The 18,044-nt window shown below is 49.8% G+C and overlaps 1 protein-coding gene across 1 annotated transcript in view; it reads left to right on the plus strand.

Moving 5' to 3' along the window:
• CACNA2D2 (calcium voltage-gated channel auxiliary subunit alpha2delta 2) overlaps nt 1-18,044 on the plus strand; it is a 120,837-nt gene that overhangs the window by 17,311 nt on the left and 85,482 nt on the right. The window contains exon 2 of the mRNA XM_044273012.1: nt 8,040-8,156. Within this exon, the coding sequence (XP_044128947.1) occupies nt 8,040-8,156 (117 nt within the window). The remainder of the gene's footprint in view (nt 1-8,039; nt 8,157-18,044) is intronic.

Genomic DNA, 18,044 nt, shown 5'->3' on the forward strand with positions numbered 1-18,044 from the left:
TGCGGGATCTGGTCAGCGATGTACACTGCGGTAACTCACTGGCTTTATGAAAATACAAATTTTGTATTATTTGTTTGGTTTGAAAACATTGGCGTGATAAATATGGCGGTCGCCCGTGGCACATGTAGGGGTGGGTCACGTGACAGTCCAGTGCCCTTCAAAATGGCGCCATCAGCTGAAGATTTGTAAAATATTAGGAAGAACTTAAAAATTTTCCCGGACGCCATCTTATTTCCTTATGTCTGTTACAATATTGCAGGTCCTTAGCCACGCCCAGTTCAGAGCGTTCGCTAAAATACACGTCTGGCATTCCGCACGCCATATTTTCATCTTGAATCGCTGGACACATAAGCCGCATATTTTTCCCGCCCTCCGTCCGCTTTTGCACCTTTATCACCATTAAGGACTTGTCGCCGTTCCCTCCGCTCCAGTACTTGAGAGAAGATTCATTGTGCCGGGAGATTAACGGCCCATTTCCTGATCTCCGGGGTCCTCGACCGCCATCACTCAGCTCTAACGGCTGCACAGAGTCCAGTAAATCTGTGTCGGACCGCGGGAGGGGGTGGTGACGGAGATCAGTGATCGCCATTGATGATCCGAAGACTGAACAGATAAAAGGAATCGCGCAGTAATATTCTCCACAGCGTAATATCGCGTAATAACCGGGTCCCTGAGAGAGGTTATATCAGCGCTGGAGCGTTATAAGAGGAGCGGCTGATATCAGTCACATGTGATGTAATGTCTGGAGGTTATATCAGCGCTGGAGCGTTATAAGAGGAGCGGCTGATATCAGTCACATGTGATGTAATGTCTCTGGAGGTTATATCAGTGCTGGAGCGTTATAAGAGGAGCGGCTGATATCAGTCACATGTGATGTAATGTCTCTGGAGGTTATATCAGTGCTGGAGCGTTATAAGAGGAGCGGCCGATATCAGTCACATAGGATGTAATGTCTCTGGAGGTTATATCAGCTCTGGAGCGTTATAAGAGGAGCGGCTGATATCAGTCACATGTGATGTAATGTCTCTGGAGGTTATATCAGCGCTGGAGCGTTATAAGAGGAGCGGCTGATATCAGTCACATGTGATGTAATGTCTCTGGAGGTTATATCAGCACTGGAGCGTTATAAGAGGAGCGGCTGATATCAGTCACATGTGATGTAATGTCTCTGGAGGTTATATCAGTGCTGGAGCGTTATAAGAGGAGCGGCCGATATCAGTCACATGTGATGTAATGTCTCTGGAGGTTATATCAGTACTGGAGCGTTATAATAGGAGCGGGTGATATCAGTCACATGTAATGTCTCTGGAGGTTATACCAGTACTGGAGCGTTATAAGAGGAGCGGCTGATATCAGTCACATAGGATGTAATGTCTCTGGAGGTTATATCAGTATTGGAGCGTTATAAGAGGAGCGGCTGATATCAGTCACATAGGATGTAATGTCTCTGGAGGTTATATCAGTATTGGAGCGTTATAAGAGGAGCGGCTGATATCAGTCACATATGGTGTAATGTCTGGAGGTTATATCAGCGCTGGAGCGTTATAAGAGGAGCGGCTGATATCAGTCACATGTGATGTAATGTCTCTGGAGGTTATATCAGTGCTGGAGCGTTATAAGAGGAGCGGCTGATATCAGTCACATGTGATGTAATGTCTCTGGAGGTTATATCAGTACTGGAGCGTTATAAGAGGAGCGGCTGATATCAGTCACATAGGATGTAATGTCTCTGGAGGTTATATCAGCGCTGGAGCGTTATAAGAGGAGCGGCTGATATCAGTCACATAGGATGTAATGTCTCTGGAGGTTATATCAGTATTGGAGCGTTATAAGAGGAGCGGCTGATATCAGTCACATATATGGCAGATTACACCGTCGGTTGTCAGTTGTCAGAGAGCAGTAGATTGCATTTTCCAGCACAGTAAAGTTGTCTGCAAGTTCAGTGTTCTGAATGGGAGTAAATGACTGCTTAGAGCTGTTGGGGGTTGTAGTCCAGCGCTGTCAGTCGTCCTCCGCCCCGCTGCGCTCTCGCAGGATACAGTCTGTCTCCTCGGTAATGGACCCGTTCATCTTTCTCAGGAGGAGATTTCTCCGTCTCAGGCCTCAGGGCGCGATGTGAAATCAATACTCGTCTTATAGGAGAGGAAATAACCTCCATCATCCATCTTCAGCCGCTTACTTTCTCCGCAGTTTAGTCAGGATGATGGTTTAAAAAATAAAGATAAAACGGTGCCTGGGAAAGCTGGGTGACTACCACCATGGCCGCCACTTCAATTCCTGATAATCCGCCATCCATGGGAGTAGGATTATCAGACTGGGCGGCAGTGTATAATGACGGCTGAGGACGCTCGCGCTGTTGCGCTCTCCGTGGATAATGGGCGACACGTCTCACATCTCATTTACTTATCTGAAGCCACAGAGGACGCCGCGCCGCCTGTCATCAAATTAGCCGCCCGTTAGCGCTGGTTATCAGGCAGGTAATGACGGATGAAGCGGCTGCTGTGCTCTGATCACATGACTCCTGCCCCCGGGAGTAGCTAATGATACATTGTTTACATTGGGAATGACGGAGGCGCTGCAGGTTGTAACAACGTATCCACGGACCCGACGTCTGCTGGGATTTGCATCAGTTTGTCGATCGCGGTCCCCAAATGCAGGACATGTGACCAGTCCACACGTCTCTAGTAGCGACTGATCCGCCGTTTCTCCGCTCATTCGATGAATTTCTGCGCTGGTCACATGATTTGTGTCTGCAGTCGGTGGTCCTCAGCCGCAGAGACAGATTGTTACAATGTATCAGTCTGGAGTCTAGGATGTTTACCCCTCATTGACTGGGTACATTGTAGCAAACCTTCAGCGGGGAGAAGTTAGGTCAGGACAGGTATTTACTTACTGAAAGTAGTTAAAGTTCTCCCTATTCACTGCCAGCAAGCAGACATATTGAAAATGGCGCAGAATAGAAGCACTGAAAGCTGTGGGGTTCGGCACGACATGGAGGCGGGCTTTCTGTTCAGGACTCTGGAAAGCTGGGTGTCGGAGCTGTGCCGGTGGCCATATTGGTTGACGCCCAGCGCTGCTGATATTCCGCGCTCCTGAGGTTGTCACCCAGCTTTCCCGGCCTCTCTTCTGACTTGTCCTGTAATAAGCCCCCCATCCCCATCTGGAGTTCTGCGCAGATTTACGCCATGTCTTCCGAATTCCTGGACAGACTGAGAAGACTCTGGGTTTATCTTTGCTGAGGATTTGGGGATTCGGGGGGGTTTCGTGTCCGCGCCCCGGCCCCCTCCCCCGAGGTCTGTGGACAATATGTTCGTCCTTCGGGAGATAAACCCATTAAATAAATATATTTATCGCCGAGCGAATTTGTGCAAATCTCCGGAGGACGGAGAAATCCTCTTAGATGAAGACATGATAACAGATTAGAACCGTAAACAAGCGCGACCCCCGCGGCTGAGCCGGCCCGCCACCCCTGATTACTGCACGCAGGAGGCAGAACTACCACTCCCAGCATCTCTTCTTGGGGGGAACCCTCCCCCGTTCCTCCATCTTCAGGACATTGGGGTGTCATCCCCTGAAGAGTGAGATGATCTCTTAAAGGGCCAGTGTCCAGCCTTGTGGCATGACGAAACGTTCTGCATCTCAGTTTTTTTTAGGGGTTTACTATTTTCAAGATCTCTGCTTGTTGTCAATGGATAGAATCTCTCCCCTTTTTTTAATTTTTATATTACTATCCAGATGCTTGATCCCCGGAAAAATGGCGGACGCTTGAGTCAGTAAAATCTATAGAATGGATGTACACAAGAGGCAGTAATGGCGTCGGGCTGCGCCGTATTTTGCTGCTTTCACGCTGCATCTGCTGCCTACATACCTCAGGTATGCCACTATGCTCTATCCATCCTTGTTTACGTATCCACCCACTGTACGCTTTTTACTGTATGTCATACCGCCGCAGACTACTCTATTCCATACAGCATGAAAAACGGTAAATCGGCGCATCCCGTCCTAAGGATGCATTTCACGGATTCGCCTGGAGCCTCCCGGCACATACAGAGGGTTAAAGTTGCCGTGTGATGTTCAGTCTCCGTTTTTCGTGTCGTTTATTGATTCTATGATGAAGGCAGCGCTCGTCTCTCGCCCGCTCCCCCCCTCCTCACTTTGCGCCTCTCGCCCCGTGTGTGCGATGTTCCTGTGATCTCCAGCTGTCCGGGGTCAGTTATCCAGCAATTAATCCCCATGCAGAGCGCTGCAGATTGCAGGCTGGCGCCGCGCTCCATTATCCGCCGCCTCCTGGAAGCTGTCATTTCATCCATTTTGCAGTCTCGTAATTTCTGTCTGCGAGTGAACTGCGAGTTTTGGGGTCCTCCTCCCCCCATGTCACCAGCAGTCTACATCTGATGTGGGGGCTGCATATGACACGCGAGGTACCCCTGCTGCCCCCTCCCGAAGCTGCATTTACAGGTATCTGTGATGGAGCCCCCTCTGTGCTTCCTCCGCAGCCCCCCAATATCCTCTTGATCGGTCCGTGTCCAGCCAATGGGGCCCGGCTGCTGTGACCCCAGAGAATCTCTGCGCCCCCTCACTCCTCGGTGTCCAGCGGAGGCCCCAATGGTCAGACCCCCAGGGTTAAGCCCTTTTAAGGCTGTGTTCACACAGATCCTGGAGCAGATTTCGCTGACCGTCTGTCGCAGCTCTGCAGCAAAGTCCGCAGCACAACCTGCGCAGCGAGGGTTGGTTCTGCCCTCACCCACTTTTCTGCTGCAGATTCGCCAGCATTTCCATGTGAACGCGCCCTGAGATTGTAGGGGTGGGGGGCTGATGAGAGAAGATGGCACATGGCTTCAGTCCTGGTGGCTGCTCGGCGAGACGTCTTCTCACACTTTCAGCTGCAGCCATTAATATTCTGCACTGTGCGCTAATTGTGCCGCCTGACCCGGTGAAAAATCGTTTTCTTCTGCTCGTTAATTGCAGCAAGTGCGTTAATAAGGTTACCACCTGTACCCCCTGCCACCCCGGATCCCAGACCATCCTGCGCCCAGCCTCCGCTCACGCTGCGCCTCTCCCCATTCTCTCCTCCTGTGATCATGCAGAACTAATACTCTAATTATACTGGGCTCAGGTGCTGTGCCCACAGGGGCTGTGCCATCCGCCGCCCCTACAGGGATGACGAATGCCCAGATTTATCAGATATATAATATACATGTTCTGCTCGCAGCCCCCTCACGTCATGTAATAGGGCTCAGCGTGTATTGGTGTGTACCCCGTCCCTAGTGACGCTGGTGGCTTCATGACGCTTTGCTTCTGTTCTGATCAGTTCTTTTACTCTAGTTATATCCAAAGCAGTTTTTTTATTAGCTCTGTGGCTGAAGGACCTCCCCCCCCCCCCTCCTGCTGGGGTAGTGTCTGTACGGAGTGTACACCGCCGCCCTGCATTTGGATAGATTTAGTATCCACACACTGGAGATCTGGTGTCCAAAAGAAAAGATATATGCTGCAATGCATTATGGGATCTCGAGAAATTCGGGTTGTCTGTCAACCCAGCCACTAGTACTGTGAATGCAGATTTGGATGTGATTGTATTATAGCTCGATATACCTTAAAGTCTTAACAAAATGACTTACCTGTTTTATTATTTCTTCTAAACGATAAAAAAGAAAAAGAAAAAATCTGCTGATTATATGATATAATATAATGACACAAAGCTCCAGATCCCCTGCATGGTTATAGTTAGTGGATAAGATTCTGCCGGCAGTTGCCACTGGGGGGTGCTCAGGAGATTACTACATACAGATATATACAGCCACCACTAGAGGGAGCTCAGGAGATTACTGCATACAGATATATCCAGCCACCACTAGAGGGAGCTCAGGAGATTACTACATACAGATATATACAGCCACCACTAGAGGGAGCTCAGGAGCTCACTACATACAGATATATACAGCCACCACTAGAGGGAGCTCAGGAGATTACTACATACAGATATATACAGCCACCACTAGAGGGATCTCAGGAGATTACTGCATACAGATATATCCAGCCACCACTAGAGGGAGCTCAGGAGATTACTACATACAGATATATACAGCCACCACTAGAGGGAGCTCAGGAGATTACTACATACAGATATATGCAGCCACCACTAGAGGGAGCTCAGAAGACTACATACAGATATATACAGATACCACTAGAGGGAGCTCAGGAGATTACTACATACAGATATATACAGCCACCACTAGAGGGAGCTCAGGAGATTACTGCATACAGATATATACAGCCACTACTAGAGGGAGCTCAGGAGATTACTACATACAGATATATACAGCCACCACTAGAGGGAGCTCAGGAGATTACTGCATACAGATATATACAGCCACCACTAGAGGGAGCTCAGGAGATTACTACATACAGATATATACAGCCACCACTAGGGGGAGCTCAGGAGATTACTACATACAGATATATACAGCCACCATTAGAGGGAGCTCAGGAGATTACTACATACAGGTATATACAGACACCACTAGAGGGAGCTCAGGAGATTACCATATACAGATATATGCAGCCACCACTAGAGGGATCTCAGGAGATTACTACATACAGATATATACAGCCACCACTAGAGGGAGCTCAGGAGATTACTACATACAGATATATACAGCCACCATTAGAGGGAGCTCAGGAGATTACTACATACAGGTATATACAGACACCACTAGAGGGAGCTCAGGAGATTACCATATACAGATATATGCAGCCACCACTAGAGGGAGCTCAGGAGATTACTACATACAGATATATACAGCCACCACTAGAGGGAGCTCAGGAGATTACCACATACATATATATACAGCCACCACCAGAGGGAGCTCAGGAGATTACTACATACAGATATATACAGCCACCACTAGGGGGAGCTCAGGAGATTACCACATACAGATATATACAGCCACCACTAGAGGGCGCTCAGGAGATTACTACATACAGATATATACAACCACCACTAGAGGGAGCTCAGGAGATTACTACATACAGCTATATACAGCCACCACTAGAGGGAGCTCAGGAGATTGCTACATACAGATATATACAGCCACCACTAGAGGGAGCTCAGGAGATTGCTACATACAGATATATACAGCCACCACTAGGGGGAGCTCAGGAGATTACTGCATACAGATATATACAGCCACCACTAGACGGAGCTCAGGAGATTACTACATACAGATATATACAGTCACCACTAGAGGGAGCTCAGGAGATTACTATATACAGATATATACAGCCTCCACAAGAGGGAGCTCAGGAGATTACTACATACAGATATATACAGCCACCACTAGAGGGAGCTCAGGAGATTACTACATACAGATATATACAGCCACCACTAGAGGGAGCTCAGGAGCTTACAACATACAGATATATACAGCCACCACTAGAGGGAGCTCAGGAGATTACTACATACAGATATATACAGCCACCACTAGAGGGAGCTCAGGAGATTAGTGAGGGGGGGGGGGGGGGGGGGGGTGTAGTTGGGGGCAGGTCATGAGCCCCAGGTTCTGGATGTCAACCATTCCGGACCCCTGCGGCTCCCTTGATCTTTCGGACTCAGCACATGGAGATGCGATTTTAATATTTGCGGTTGTCAGATGCAGACTCAGCGCGATGTGGCGAGTGCAGTCCCCTTCCCAGGATCCTCTGATGACTGGGGATGATGAGCGCAGCTCTGAGGGATCTGGGACTGCAGAAAAGCAGCCGAGCTCAGCAAAATCGGGACTAGAAATGGGAGGGGTAAATATCAAGGGGCCAGCGCAGTCCCATGTAAGTGAAGCTTACAAAGGTCTCTATGCTTGCTGTCAGTGAATATTCTTGCCTTGCTCTCTTTGCCCTGATTTAATGCTTGCAGATGACTGTTACAATGTATCAGTGAAGGTTAAATGTATCTTTCTGTGTATGTTTGCCGTATGTCACTTGCCCCATTTATCTTGTCGCCTGGCGGTTCTGCCTTCCTAATATTTGTGTTTCTTGTCTCCTTGCAGCTTTACAGAGACAAGAGTAATCTGTTCGAAGTGAAGCAGAACGTCCCCCGCAGGCTGGTGGAGAAAGTGGCGGGCGACATCGAGACCCTCCTCGCCAAAAAAGTCAGAGCCCTGAAGGTGAGAATGGAGCCAGGGGCCCTTCTTGTTCTGCTTGATATACTGTCAGAGCCCCGCCCACAGCTTTAAGAAATGTACAAAGGGGTGTGGCTGTGACAACTGATGGCGACTCATTTATAATGATGCAGGAAACGCTGTAAATTTGTGCGCATTATTGGGAGAACAAGAAAAATTGTGCCACCAGAAAGTCACTTTTTAGTAATGAGCCCCATGTTTGAATCAGTTTTCTGGTGGTTTCTGTCTGTTTTTTGTTTTTTTGCACAGTTTTAAAATATTATGACAAAAAAGATGAAAGCCAAAAAGAACTGTAACTCCTATAAAAGCGCAGAGCGGACCCGGTGGAGGCGGCGGTACCAGAGCGCTCTGCTCATGGCGGGTTCTTTTCACAGTGGTAACACACGGCTGATGCAGAATGACGCACGTCCAGGACTGATCGCGTTAATGACTTCTGAGTTTTGTTTGGGAGCATTAAGAACGATTCAATTACAGGATTTGTGGAGAATGATGTAATAAATGGCGATAAGCCGGTGCATGGCGAACCTCCGAGAGCGACATATCTAAGCCCGCCATCTATAGACACCGCAACGTGAACATAAGTGTGAAATAGAATCACAGAAGAGGAGCCGATAACAACTGAGATAGAGGCCCCCCCCCGGCATGACACGGCTGATAACAGGGGGCAATAGACTGTATTCTCCTGTCCTACAGTCATCCTCTCCCCTGAAATGGCTGATAACAGGGGGCAATAGACTGTATTCTCCTGTCCTACAGTCATCCTCTCCCCTGAAATGGCTGATAACAGGGGGCAATAGACTGTATTCTCCTGTCCTACAGTCATCCTCTCCACTGAAATGGCTGATAACAGGGAGCAATAGACTGTATTCTCCTGTCCTACAGTCATCCTCTCCCTGAAATGGCTGATAACAGGGGGCAATAGACTGTATTCTCCTGTCCTACAGTCATCCTCTCCCCTGAAATGGCTGATAACAGGGGGCAATAGACTGTATTCTCCTGTCCTACAGTCATCCTCTCCCCTGAAATGGCTGATAACAGGGGGCAATAGACTGTATTCTCCTGTCCTACAGTCATCCTCTCCCCTGAAATGGCTGATAACAGGAGGCAATAGACTGTATTCTCCTGTCCTACAGTCATCCTCTTCCCTGAAATGGCTGATAACAGGAGGCAATAGACTGTATTCTCCTGTCCTACAGTCATCCTCTCCCCTGAAATGGCTGATAACAGGAGGCAATAGACTGTATTCTCCTGTCCTACAGTCATCCTCCCCCTGAAATGGCTGATAACAGGGGGCAATAGACTGTATTCTCCTGTCCTACAGTCATCCTCTCCCCTGAAATGGCTGATAACAGGGGGCAATAGACTGTATTCTCCTGTCCTACAGTCGTCCTCTCCCTGTGGCTGATAACAGGGGGCAATAGACTGTATTCTCCTGTCCTACAGTCATCCTCTCCCCTGAAATGGCTGATAACAGGGGGCAATAGACTGTATTCTCCTGTCCTACAGTCGTCCTCTCCCTGTGGCTGATAACAGGGGACAATAGACTGTATTCTCCTGTCCTACAGTCATCCTCTCCCCTGAAATGGCTGATAACAGGGAGCAATAGACTGTATTCTCCTGTCCTACAGTCATCCTCTCCCCTGAAATGGCTGATAACAGGGGGCAATAGACTGTATTCTCCTGTCCTACAGTCATCCTCTCCCCTGAAATGGCTGATAACAGGGGGCAATAGACTGTATTCTCCTGTCCTACAGTCATCCTCTTCCCTGAAATGGCTGATAACAGGGGGCAATAGACTGTATTCTCCTGTCCTACAGTCATCCTCTCCCCTGAAATGGCTGATAACAGAGGGCAATAGACTGTATTCTCCTGTCCTACAGTCGTCCTCTCCCCTGAAATGGCTGATAACAGGGGGCAATAGATTGTATTCTCCTGTCCTACAGTCGTCCTCTCCCCTGAAATGGCTGATAACAGGGGGCAATAGACTGTATTCTCCTGTCCTACAGTCATCCTCTCCCCTGAAATGGCTGATAACAGGGGGCAATAGACTGTATTCTCCTGTCCTACCGTCATCCTCTCCCCTGAAATGGCTGATAACAGGAGGCAATAGACTGTATTCTCCTGTCCTACAGTCATCCTCCCCCTGAAATGGCTGATAACAGGGGGCAATAGACTGTATTCTCCTGTCCTACAGTCATCCTCTCCCCTGAAATGGCTGATAACAGGGGGCAATAGACTGTATTCTCCTGTCCTACAGTCGTCCTCTCCCTGTGGCTGATAACAGGGGGCAATAGACTGTATTCTCCTGTCCTACAGTCGTCCTCTCCCCTGAAATGGCTGATAACAGGGGGCAATAGACTGTATTCTCCTGTCCTACAGTCGTCCTCTCCCTGTGGCTGATAACAGGGGACAATAGACTGTATTCTCCTGTCCTACAGTCATCCTCTCCCCTGAAATGGCTGATAACAGGGAGCAATAGACTGTATTCTCCTGTCCTACAGTCATCCTCTCCCCTGAAATGGCTGATAACAGGGGGCAATAGACTGTATTCTCCTGTCCTACAGTCATCCTCTCCCCTGAAATGGCTGATAACAGGGGGCAATAGACTGTATTCTCCTGTCCTACCGTCATCCTCTCCCCTGAAATGGCTGATAACAGGGGGCAATAGACTGTATTCTCCTGTCCTACAGTCATCCTCTCCCCTGAAATGGCTGATAACAGGGGGCAATAGACTGTATTCTCCTGTCCTACAGTCATCCTCTCCCCTGAAATGGCTGATAACAGGGGGCAATAGACTGTATTCTCCTGTCCTACAGTCATCCTCTCCCCTGAAAATGGCTGATAACAGGAGGCAATAGACTGTATTCTCCTGTCCTACAGTCATCCTCTCCCCTGAAATGGCTGATAACAGGAGGCAATAGACTGTATTCTCCTGTCCTACAGTCATCCTCTCCCCTGAAATGGCTGATAACAGGAGGCAATAGACTGTATTCTCCTGTCCTACAGTCATCCTCTCCTCCTGAAAATGGCTGATAACAGGAGGGCAATAGACTGTATTCTCCTGTCCTACAGTCATCCTCTCCCCTGAAATGGCTGATAACAGGAGGCATAGACTGTATTCTCCTGTCCTACAGTCATCCTCTCCCCTGAAATGGCTGATAACAGGAGGCAATAGACTGTATTCTCCTGTCCTACAGTCATCCTCTCCCCTGAAATGGCTGATAACAGGAGGCAATAGACTGTATTCTCCTGTCCTACAGTCATCCTCCCCCTGAAATGGCTGATAACAGGGGGCAATAGACTGTATTCTCCTGTCCTACAGTCATCCTCTCCCCAGAAATGGCTGATAACGGGGCAGTAGACTGTATTCTCCTGTCCTACAGTCGTCCTCTCCCTGTGGCTGATAACAGGGGGCAATAGACTGTATTCTCCTGTCCTACAGTTGTCCTCTCCCTGTGGCTGATAACAGGGGGCAATAGACTGTATTCTCCTGTCCTACAGTCATCCTCTCCCCTGAAATGGCTGATAACAGGGGGCAATAGACTGTATTCTCCTGTCCTACAGTCGTCCTCTCCCTGTGGCTGATAACAGGGGGCAATAGACTGTATTCTCCTGTCCTACAGTTGTCCTCTCCCTGTGGCTGATAACAGGGGCAATAGACTGTATTCTCCTGTCCTACAGTCGTCCTCTCCCTGTGGCTGATAACGGGGAGCAATAGACTGTATTCTCCTGTCTTACAGTCATCCTCTCCCCTGAAATGGCTGATAACAGGAGGCAATAGACTGTATTCTCCTGTCCTACAGTCATCCTCTCCCTGAAATGGCTGATAACAGGGGCAATAGACTGTATTCTCCTGTCCTACAGTCATCCTCTCCCCTGAAATGGCTGATAACAGGGGGCAATAGACTGTATTCTCCTGTCCTACAGTCATCCTCTCCCCTGAAATGTCTGATAACAGGAGGCAATAGACTGTATTCTCCTGTCCTACAGTCATCCTCTCCCCTGAAATGGCTGATAACAGGGGGCAATAGACTGTATTCTCCTGTCCTACAGTCATCCTCTCCCCTGAAATGGCTGATAACAGGGGGCAATAGACTGTATTCTCCTGTCCTACAGTCGTCCTCTCTCCTGAAATGGCTGATAACAGGGGGCAATAGACTGTATTCTCCTGTCCTACAGTCATCCTCTCCCCTGAAATGGCTGATAACAGGGAGCAATAGACTGTATTCTCCTGTCCTACAGTCGTCCTCTCCCTGTGGCTGATAACAGGGGGCAATAGACTGTATTCTCCTGTCCTACAGTCATCCTCTCCTCTGAAATGGCTGATAACAGGGGGCAATAGACTGTATTCTCCTGTCCTACAGTCATCCTCTCCCCTGAAATGGCTGATAACAGGGGGCAATAGACTGTATTCTCCTGTCCTACGGTCGTCCTCTCCCTGTGGCTGATAACGGGGGGCAGTAGACGTGTATAGGTGTTGTCTCCCTCATACTTGTGTGTTGTATGTTTTCCTGTCGCAGTTTTCCAGTTTTCCTCAGATTCTTCGGTTTCCTCTCCGGTCGTTCGTCCGTGTGACGTTTTCTTTTCTCATTACTTTTCTAATGGGACGCAGCGAGACCAAACGGACCATGAAATATGGCAGTGAAAGGGCTGAAGGCTGCGTCCTCTGTTTTCGGGGGAGCTCCCGCTCCTGTCATGTGATCAGTTTTGCCCGTAGTGTTCCTTTCAGAACCGTGTCCTGCTTGCTGTTCATCATCAGTTCCTGCTGTAGAACCACAAGTCCCAGGTCGGCTGCTTGTGAACGGTTTCACTAGGACTCTTCCCATCATGTTGGAGGCAGCGGGGTTGCTTCATCTGTATATACTGGCGCTGCTGTGTGAGTGCGGCGGATCGTTATGGATCGGCGATGGGTCAGGTATTTTTCCGCGCCTCATTAGTTGCGGCGCCCGTCCTGTCCTGGCGGCCTCTGATCTCCATCACCCGGAGCCGACAGGTTTAATTGGATTAAAAATGCAGCAGATGAGCTAACGAAGACGTTAATCGCCGGGCGGGGGAGGGGCTGACGTATGCGTGGCAGAGGGAGCGGGCGATCGTTAGCGGGATGTCAGCAGAATTGGCGCAGCCGCTGCCGGATGTGCTGTGCACACGACTGCGCATTTTACTGGCATGGTTAAGGGATAGTCACGCTCAGGTATTTCGCACTCAGGATCGCGGCGGTGAATGCGGCTTTTCAGGAAATGGACGTACAGGACCGGATACAGGCTGCCTCGTAGAAGCCAATCAGAATCCAGTTTTCTAGCAGAGATCTTTCCTAAGTCCCACCTTGAGTTGGTGCCCAGATGTCCCTATGACAACCCTTCCTGCCCCGGGCTCTGACCGCTCAGTGTTGTCATAGGGAGACTGTTCCTCGCAGCAGTCGTCGGTCTCGTCTCCCTATGACAACACTGAGCGGTCAGAGCCCGGGCAGGAAGAGTTGTCAGAGTGACATTGCTGCAGAAGATCATCTTGGTCCCGGATAATAATCGCGATGTCTGAGTTTCTGGTCCGCCCGTCGTCGTCGGTGACCGCCTGTCTTGTCAGCATTCCGCAGGTGAATGGCGGGGACATTTGGTCGCGCAGACTGACGGCTCTCGTGCAGCAGTTTTACTCAGCGCCACGAAATCCTTTCTAAACTCCAGAGGCGGAGAGTTCAGCAAATCCTCTCAGGTTTAATCTGCGCGGGTAATTAATAATGACAATGCCGCCCCTCCCCCGCCTCGCTAATTACCCGTTAGTAGCTTTGTTTTAATTATAATTTTAATTCTTCAAATCCAGATGCGTTTTATTTATTTGTGTTGTTTGTAGTGGAGCAGGCGGGGGACAGATACAGCCACGCGGCGAGCGCCACCGCCGACCGCTCCGCTCCCGCTTTCATTCTTTCTCTGTAGATTAAAAAAAAAAAAAAAATCTATTCAATTTTAAAGGGCCAGCGTCTTATGTAAATGAGGCCTAATCACTGCAACAAACAGTTCTGCTAATCTACTGACTTGTATTTTATTCCCTCACTGTTTGCAAATCCTCTGCTTGTTGTCAGTGAATAAGACGTTTCTTATTTAGTTACATCCAGCACCCATAGTGACTTAATAATTCTCACAGCTGAGCATTTGTTGCAGTTGTGTCCAGTCTAGACATTCCTCTGTGGACTCCAGACTGATACATTGTAACGGTCTGTCAGCACAGCGGAGAGACTTGTGCTGCTGAGGTGTCTAGTTCTCAGAGGATTGTATAGACTGGATGCAAGTGTAACAAACCCTCAGCTGTGTAAGGCTACTTTAACACTAGCGTTGTTGCTGGATCCGGCAGGTACCAGCAAAAGCGCTTCAGTTACTGATAACACAACCGTCTGCGTCAGTTAGGAACCGATCCGGTTGTATTATCTGTAAACATGGCCAAGACTGATCCGTCATGAACTCCATTGAAAGTCAATGAAGGACGGATCCGTTTTCTATTGTGTCAGAAAACAGATCTGTCCCCATTGACTTGCATTGTGGGTCATGACGGATCCGTCTTGCTCCGCAGCCCTGGACTAAAAGCAAACCGCAGCGCGCTGCTCTCCGGTATGAGAACGCAACAGAATGCGTTTTGGAGCGCTCCGTTCTGTTCAGTTACATTTTGTCCCCATTAACAATGGGGACAAAACTGAAGCGTTTTTCTCCGGTATTGAGACAGACGGATCTCAATACCGGAAAATAGAAACGCTAGTGTGAAAGTAGCCGAAAGTGTTAGGTCAGGATAGTTTTCTGCACCTAAATGTAACATCTCAGCTGAGGGTTTGTTACATCCTAGACTCCAGATTGATACATTTTATGTGCACTGATACATTGTAACAAATCTGGACAGGAGAGAATTGTCTACACTGGATACATAGTAACAGATCTTCAGGTACCAGAAGTTTTAGGTGTCTGCAGGTTTTCAGGCCTTGAATATAAACAAAGATGCTTCTGATTACTGACAGCAAGCAGAGGCATAGGCATAGTGAGAAGGTGAAACACAAGTTGTTTTAGGGGGGATACACTGTACTCCCTGTATCCAAGTCCTAGACCCAGTGACCTCATTGCCATCTTTCCACTTCCCAGAAAATTTAATTTCTCCATAGAGACATGAGTTGTATAGTCCGTGATGGCTCCTCAGGGGTGGGGCATTTCTGTGTCCAGTTACATTGTATCTCCTCGTGTTTTCTCCTCTGGCCTTTGGAAGCTCTGTCTCCAGTTACATTGTATCTCCTTCTGTTTTCTCTTCTCCCCCTCCTCAGGCATTGGGCAGCTCTGTGTTCAGTTACATTGTATCTCCTCATGGTTCCTCCCCTCCTCGGTGGTGGGGCAGCTCTGTGTCCAGTTACATTGTATCTCCTCATGGTTCCTCCCCTCCTCAGGCATTGGGCAGCTCTGTGTCCAGTTACATTGTATCTCCTCGTGGTTCCTCCCCTCGGGGGTGGGGCAGCTCTGTGTCCAGTTACATTGTATCTCCTCGTGGTTCCTCCCCTCGGGGGTGGGGCAGCTCTGTGTCCAGTTACATTGTATCTCCTCGTGGTTCCTCCCCTCCTCGGGGGTGGGGCAGCTCTGTGTGCAGTTACATTGTATCTCCTCGTGGTTCCTCCCCTCGGGGGTGGGGAAGCTCTGTGTGCAGTTACATTGTATCTCCTCGTGGTTCCTCCCCTCCTCGGGGGTGGGGCAGCTCTGTGTGCAGTTACATTGTATCTCCTCGTGGTTCCTCCCCTCGGGGGTGGGGAAGCTCTGTGTGCAGTTACATTGTATCTCCTCGTGGTTCCTCCCCTCCTCGGGGGTGGGGCAGCTCTGTGTGCAGTTACATTGTATCTCCTCGTGGTTCCTCCCCTCGGGGGTGGGGAAGCTCTGTGTGCAGTTACATTGTATCTCCTCGTGGTTCCTCCCCTCCCCTTCATTTCCTTATTTTAACTTTTTTTTATTTATTTTATTATCCTTTCTTGCAGCCATAAATCCCATCATCCGGCTTCCAGATAGGTGATGGATGCTGGCAGCGCTCCCGGTGGAGGATGGTGGTCATGGAATCATCCCTTGCACATGTTAATGGCTTTACTGGTGTAATTAGTTGGCTCAGTGCAGGACCAGCTCCTAATCCCCCCCCCCCTCCCCATTCTTATGGCTGGTCCCCCTCCTCCGCCCCCATTATTGTGCATTAGACGTTCCGGTGCTGTGGAGGGTGAATTGATGCTCTGAGGGACAATTAGGGGTGAACGCTGCCGTCAGGGCATTTCTGCTCCAAATGCTTCTAGTTCTGGCTGATTGCCGCCTGCTATTAGTCTGCCCCATGGAGGGTGAACCACAGTGCCCGGTGATTGGTGCTCCGCTTCCACCTGGATGATGGGTATAGTAGTAGTTGATTATAGCTTGGTGTAGTCCAGTATTATCTGTAGTGCTTCTGCGGCTTTACATGGACCATAGACGTGACCTCCATCAGCCCGCCACCTCCCTGGGGCTGGGACCGAGGTCTGAGGCAGCTTGTGCCTCCTGTGAGCTGCTTGTGGGAGAATGAGGCCCCTACGTGCTGGATTTGATGGAAGCTGAAAAGGTTCTTGATTTGGGGCGTCACCTCCTTTGCCATCTGGCGGTGCGGTCGATGTCCTACACATGGAGTCGCGCGGTTCTGAGCGGCTCTGGCCGGTCCGTTCTTATCCCTTTTAGACCGGAAATCTGGAGTTCATTGTGTCCTCCTGTAATAAGGACCTGGAGGTCTGCGTCTCTGACGGAGAGCGAAAACTCCCATCATTCCATCACTCTCATCAGTTGTTCTCTGTGACCCTTACCCAGCATTTAGCGGTCTGGTTAGATTCCGGAGCTGAACACAGGGTTAACGTGGTTGGCGCGGGCGGCGTCTCTGCGCGGTTGGTCTGCGCTCTTACATGGGGTAGTCGGTATGAGGCTGATAACACGTCCCTGCCGGCTGCCAACTTATCTCTTTGCCAAATGCTCGTCTCTCTGGGAGTGCGGGCACTAGACGTGGCAGACGCGGGAGGAGGGCACCTTTCCATGGGTTTACCCACAATACCGTCTGCTGCAGCGGTGAGCGAGATTGTGTCTGTGTCAACACCATCTGCTGTGGCATCCTGAAGAGAGCGATGGGGGGGGGGGGTCCTCAGACCGCCGGCGATGGGACCGGATACATGGAGGGATGGGGGGCACCTACAGGCCACAACTCATCACCCGGTCATTTGTACCACGGGGAGGCGGGTGGCAGTGACAATAAGTGGAGTAGTAGTAGTTTTCTGATGTCCAGATGACGAGATGCATTGACCACTGGAGTCAGGTGACTGAATGTGGAGAGTGTGGCAGAAGGGTAGAGAATGGGGAAGACACTGAGGTGTTTGATAGCAGCGGTGGGCGTGAGCTCCTAATCGCGGTGTCGATGACTCTACCATTTTCCTCGCCATTTTTAAGATTTCTGTTTGTAGTCAGTGAATGAGAGCAGTGTTTCCATTCAAAGGCAGTAAGCCTGTAGGCGGCTTGTCCTGGTTTCCACTGACAATTGTATCCAGTGTAGACAATGAGCCAAACTGCCAGGACTCCAGGAGGATACATTGTAGCAAACCTGCATGGGGGGCCGACATGGTGCGGAGGGAGGAGCAGTCATATTGGGGGGCTGACATGGAGTGGGGGGCAGGAGCAGCCATATTGGGGGGGGGCAGACATGGAGTGGGGGGCAGGAGCAGCCATATTGGGGGTCAGACATGGAGCGGGGGACGGGAGCAGCCATATTGGGGGTCAGACATGGAGCGGGGGACGGGAGCAGCCATATTGGGGGGCAGACATGGAGCGGGGGCGGGAGCAGTCATATTGGGGGGCAGACATGGAGCGGGGG

This window comes from Bufo gargarizans, unplaced genomic scaffold (assembly GCF_014858855.1).
Source record: "Bufo gargarizans isolate SCDJY-AF-19 unplaced genomic scaffold, ASM1485885v1 fragScaff_scaffold_335_pilon, whole genome shotgun sequence".
NCBI lineage: Eukaryota > Metazoa > Chordata > Amphibia > Anura > Bufonidae > Bufo > Bufo gargarizans.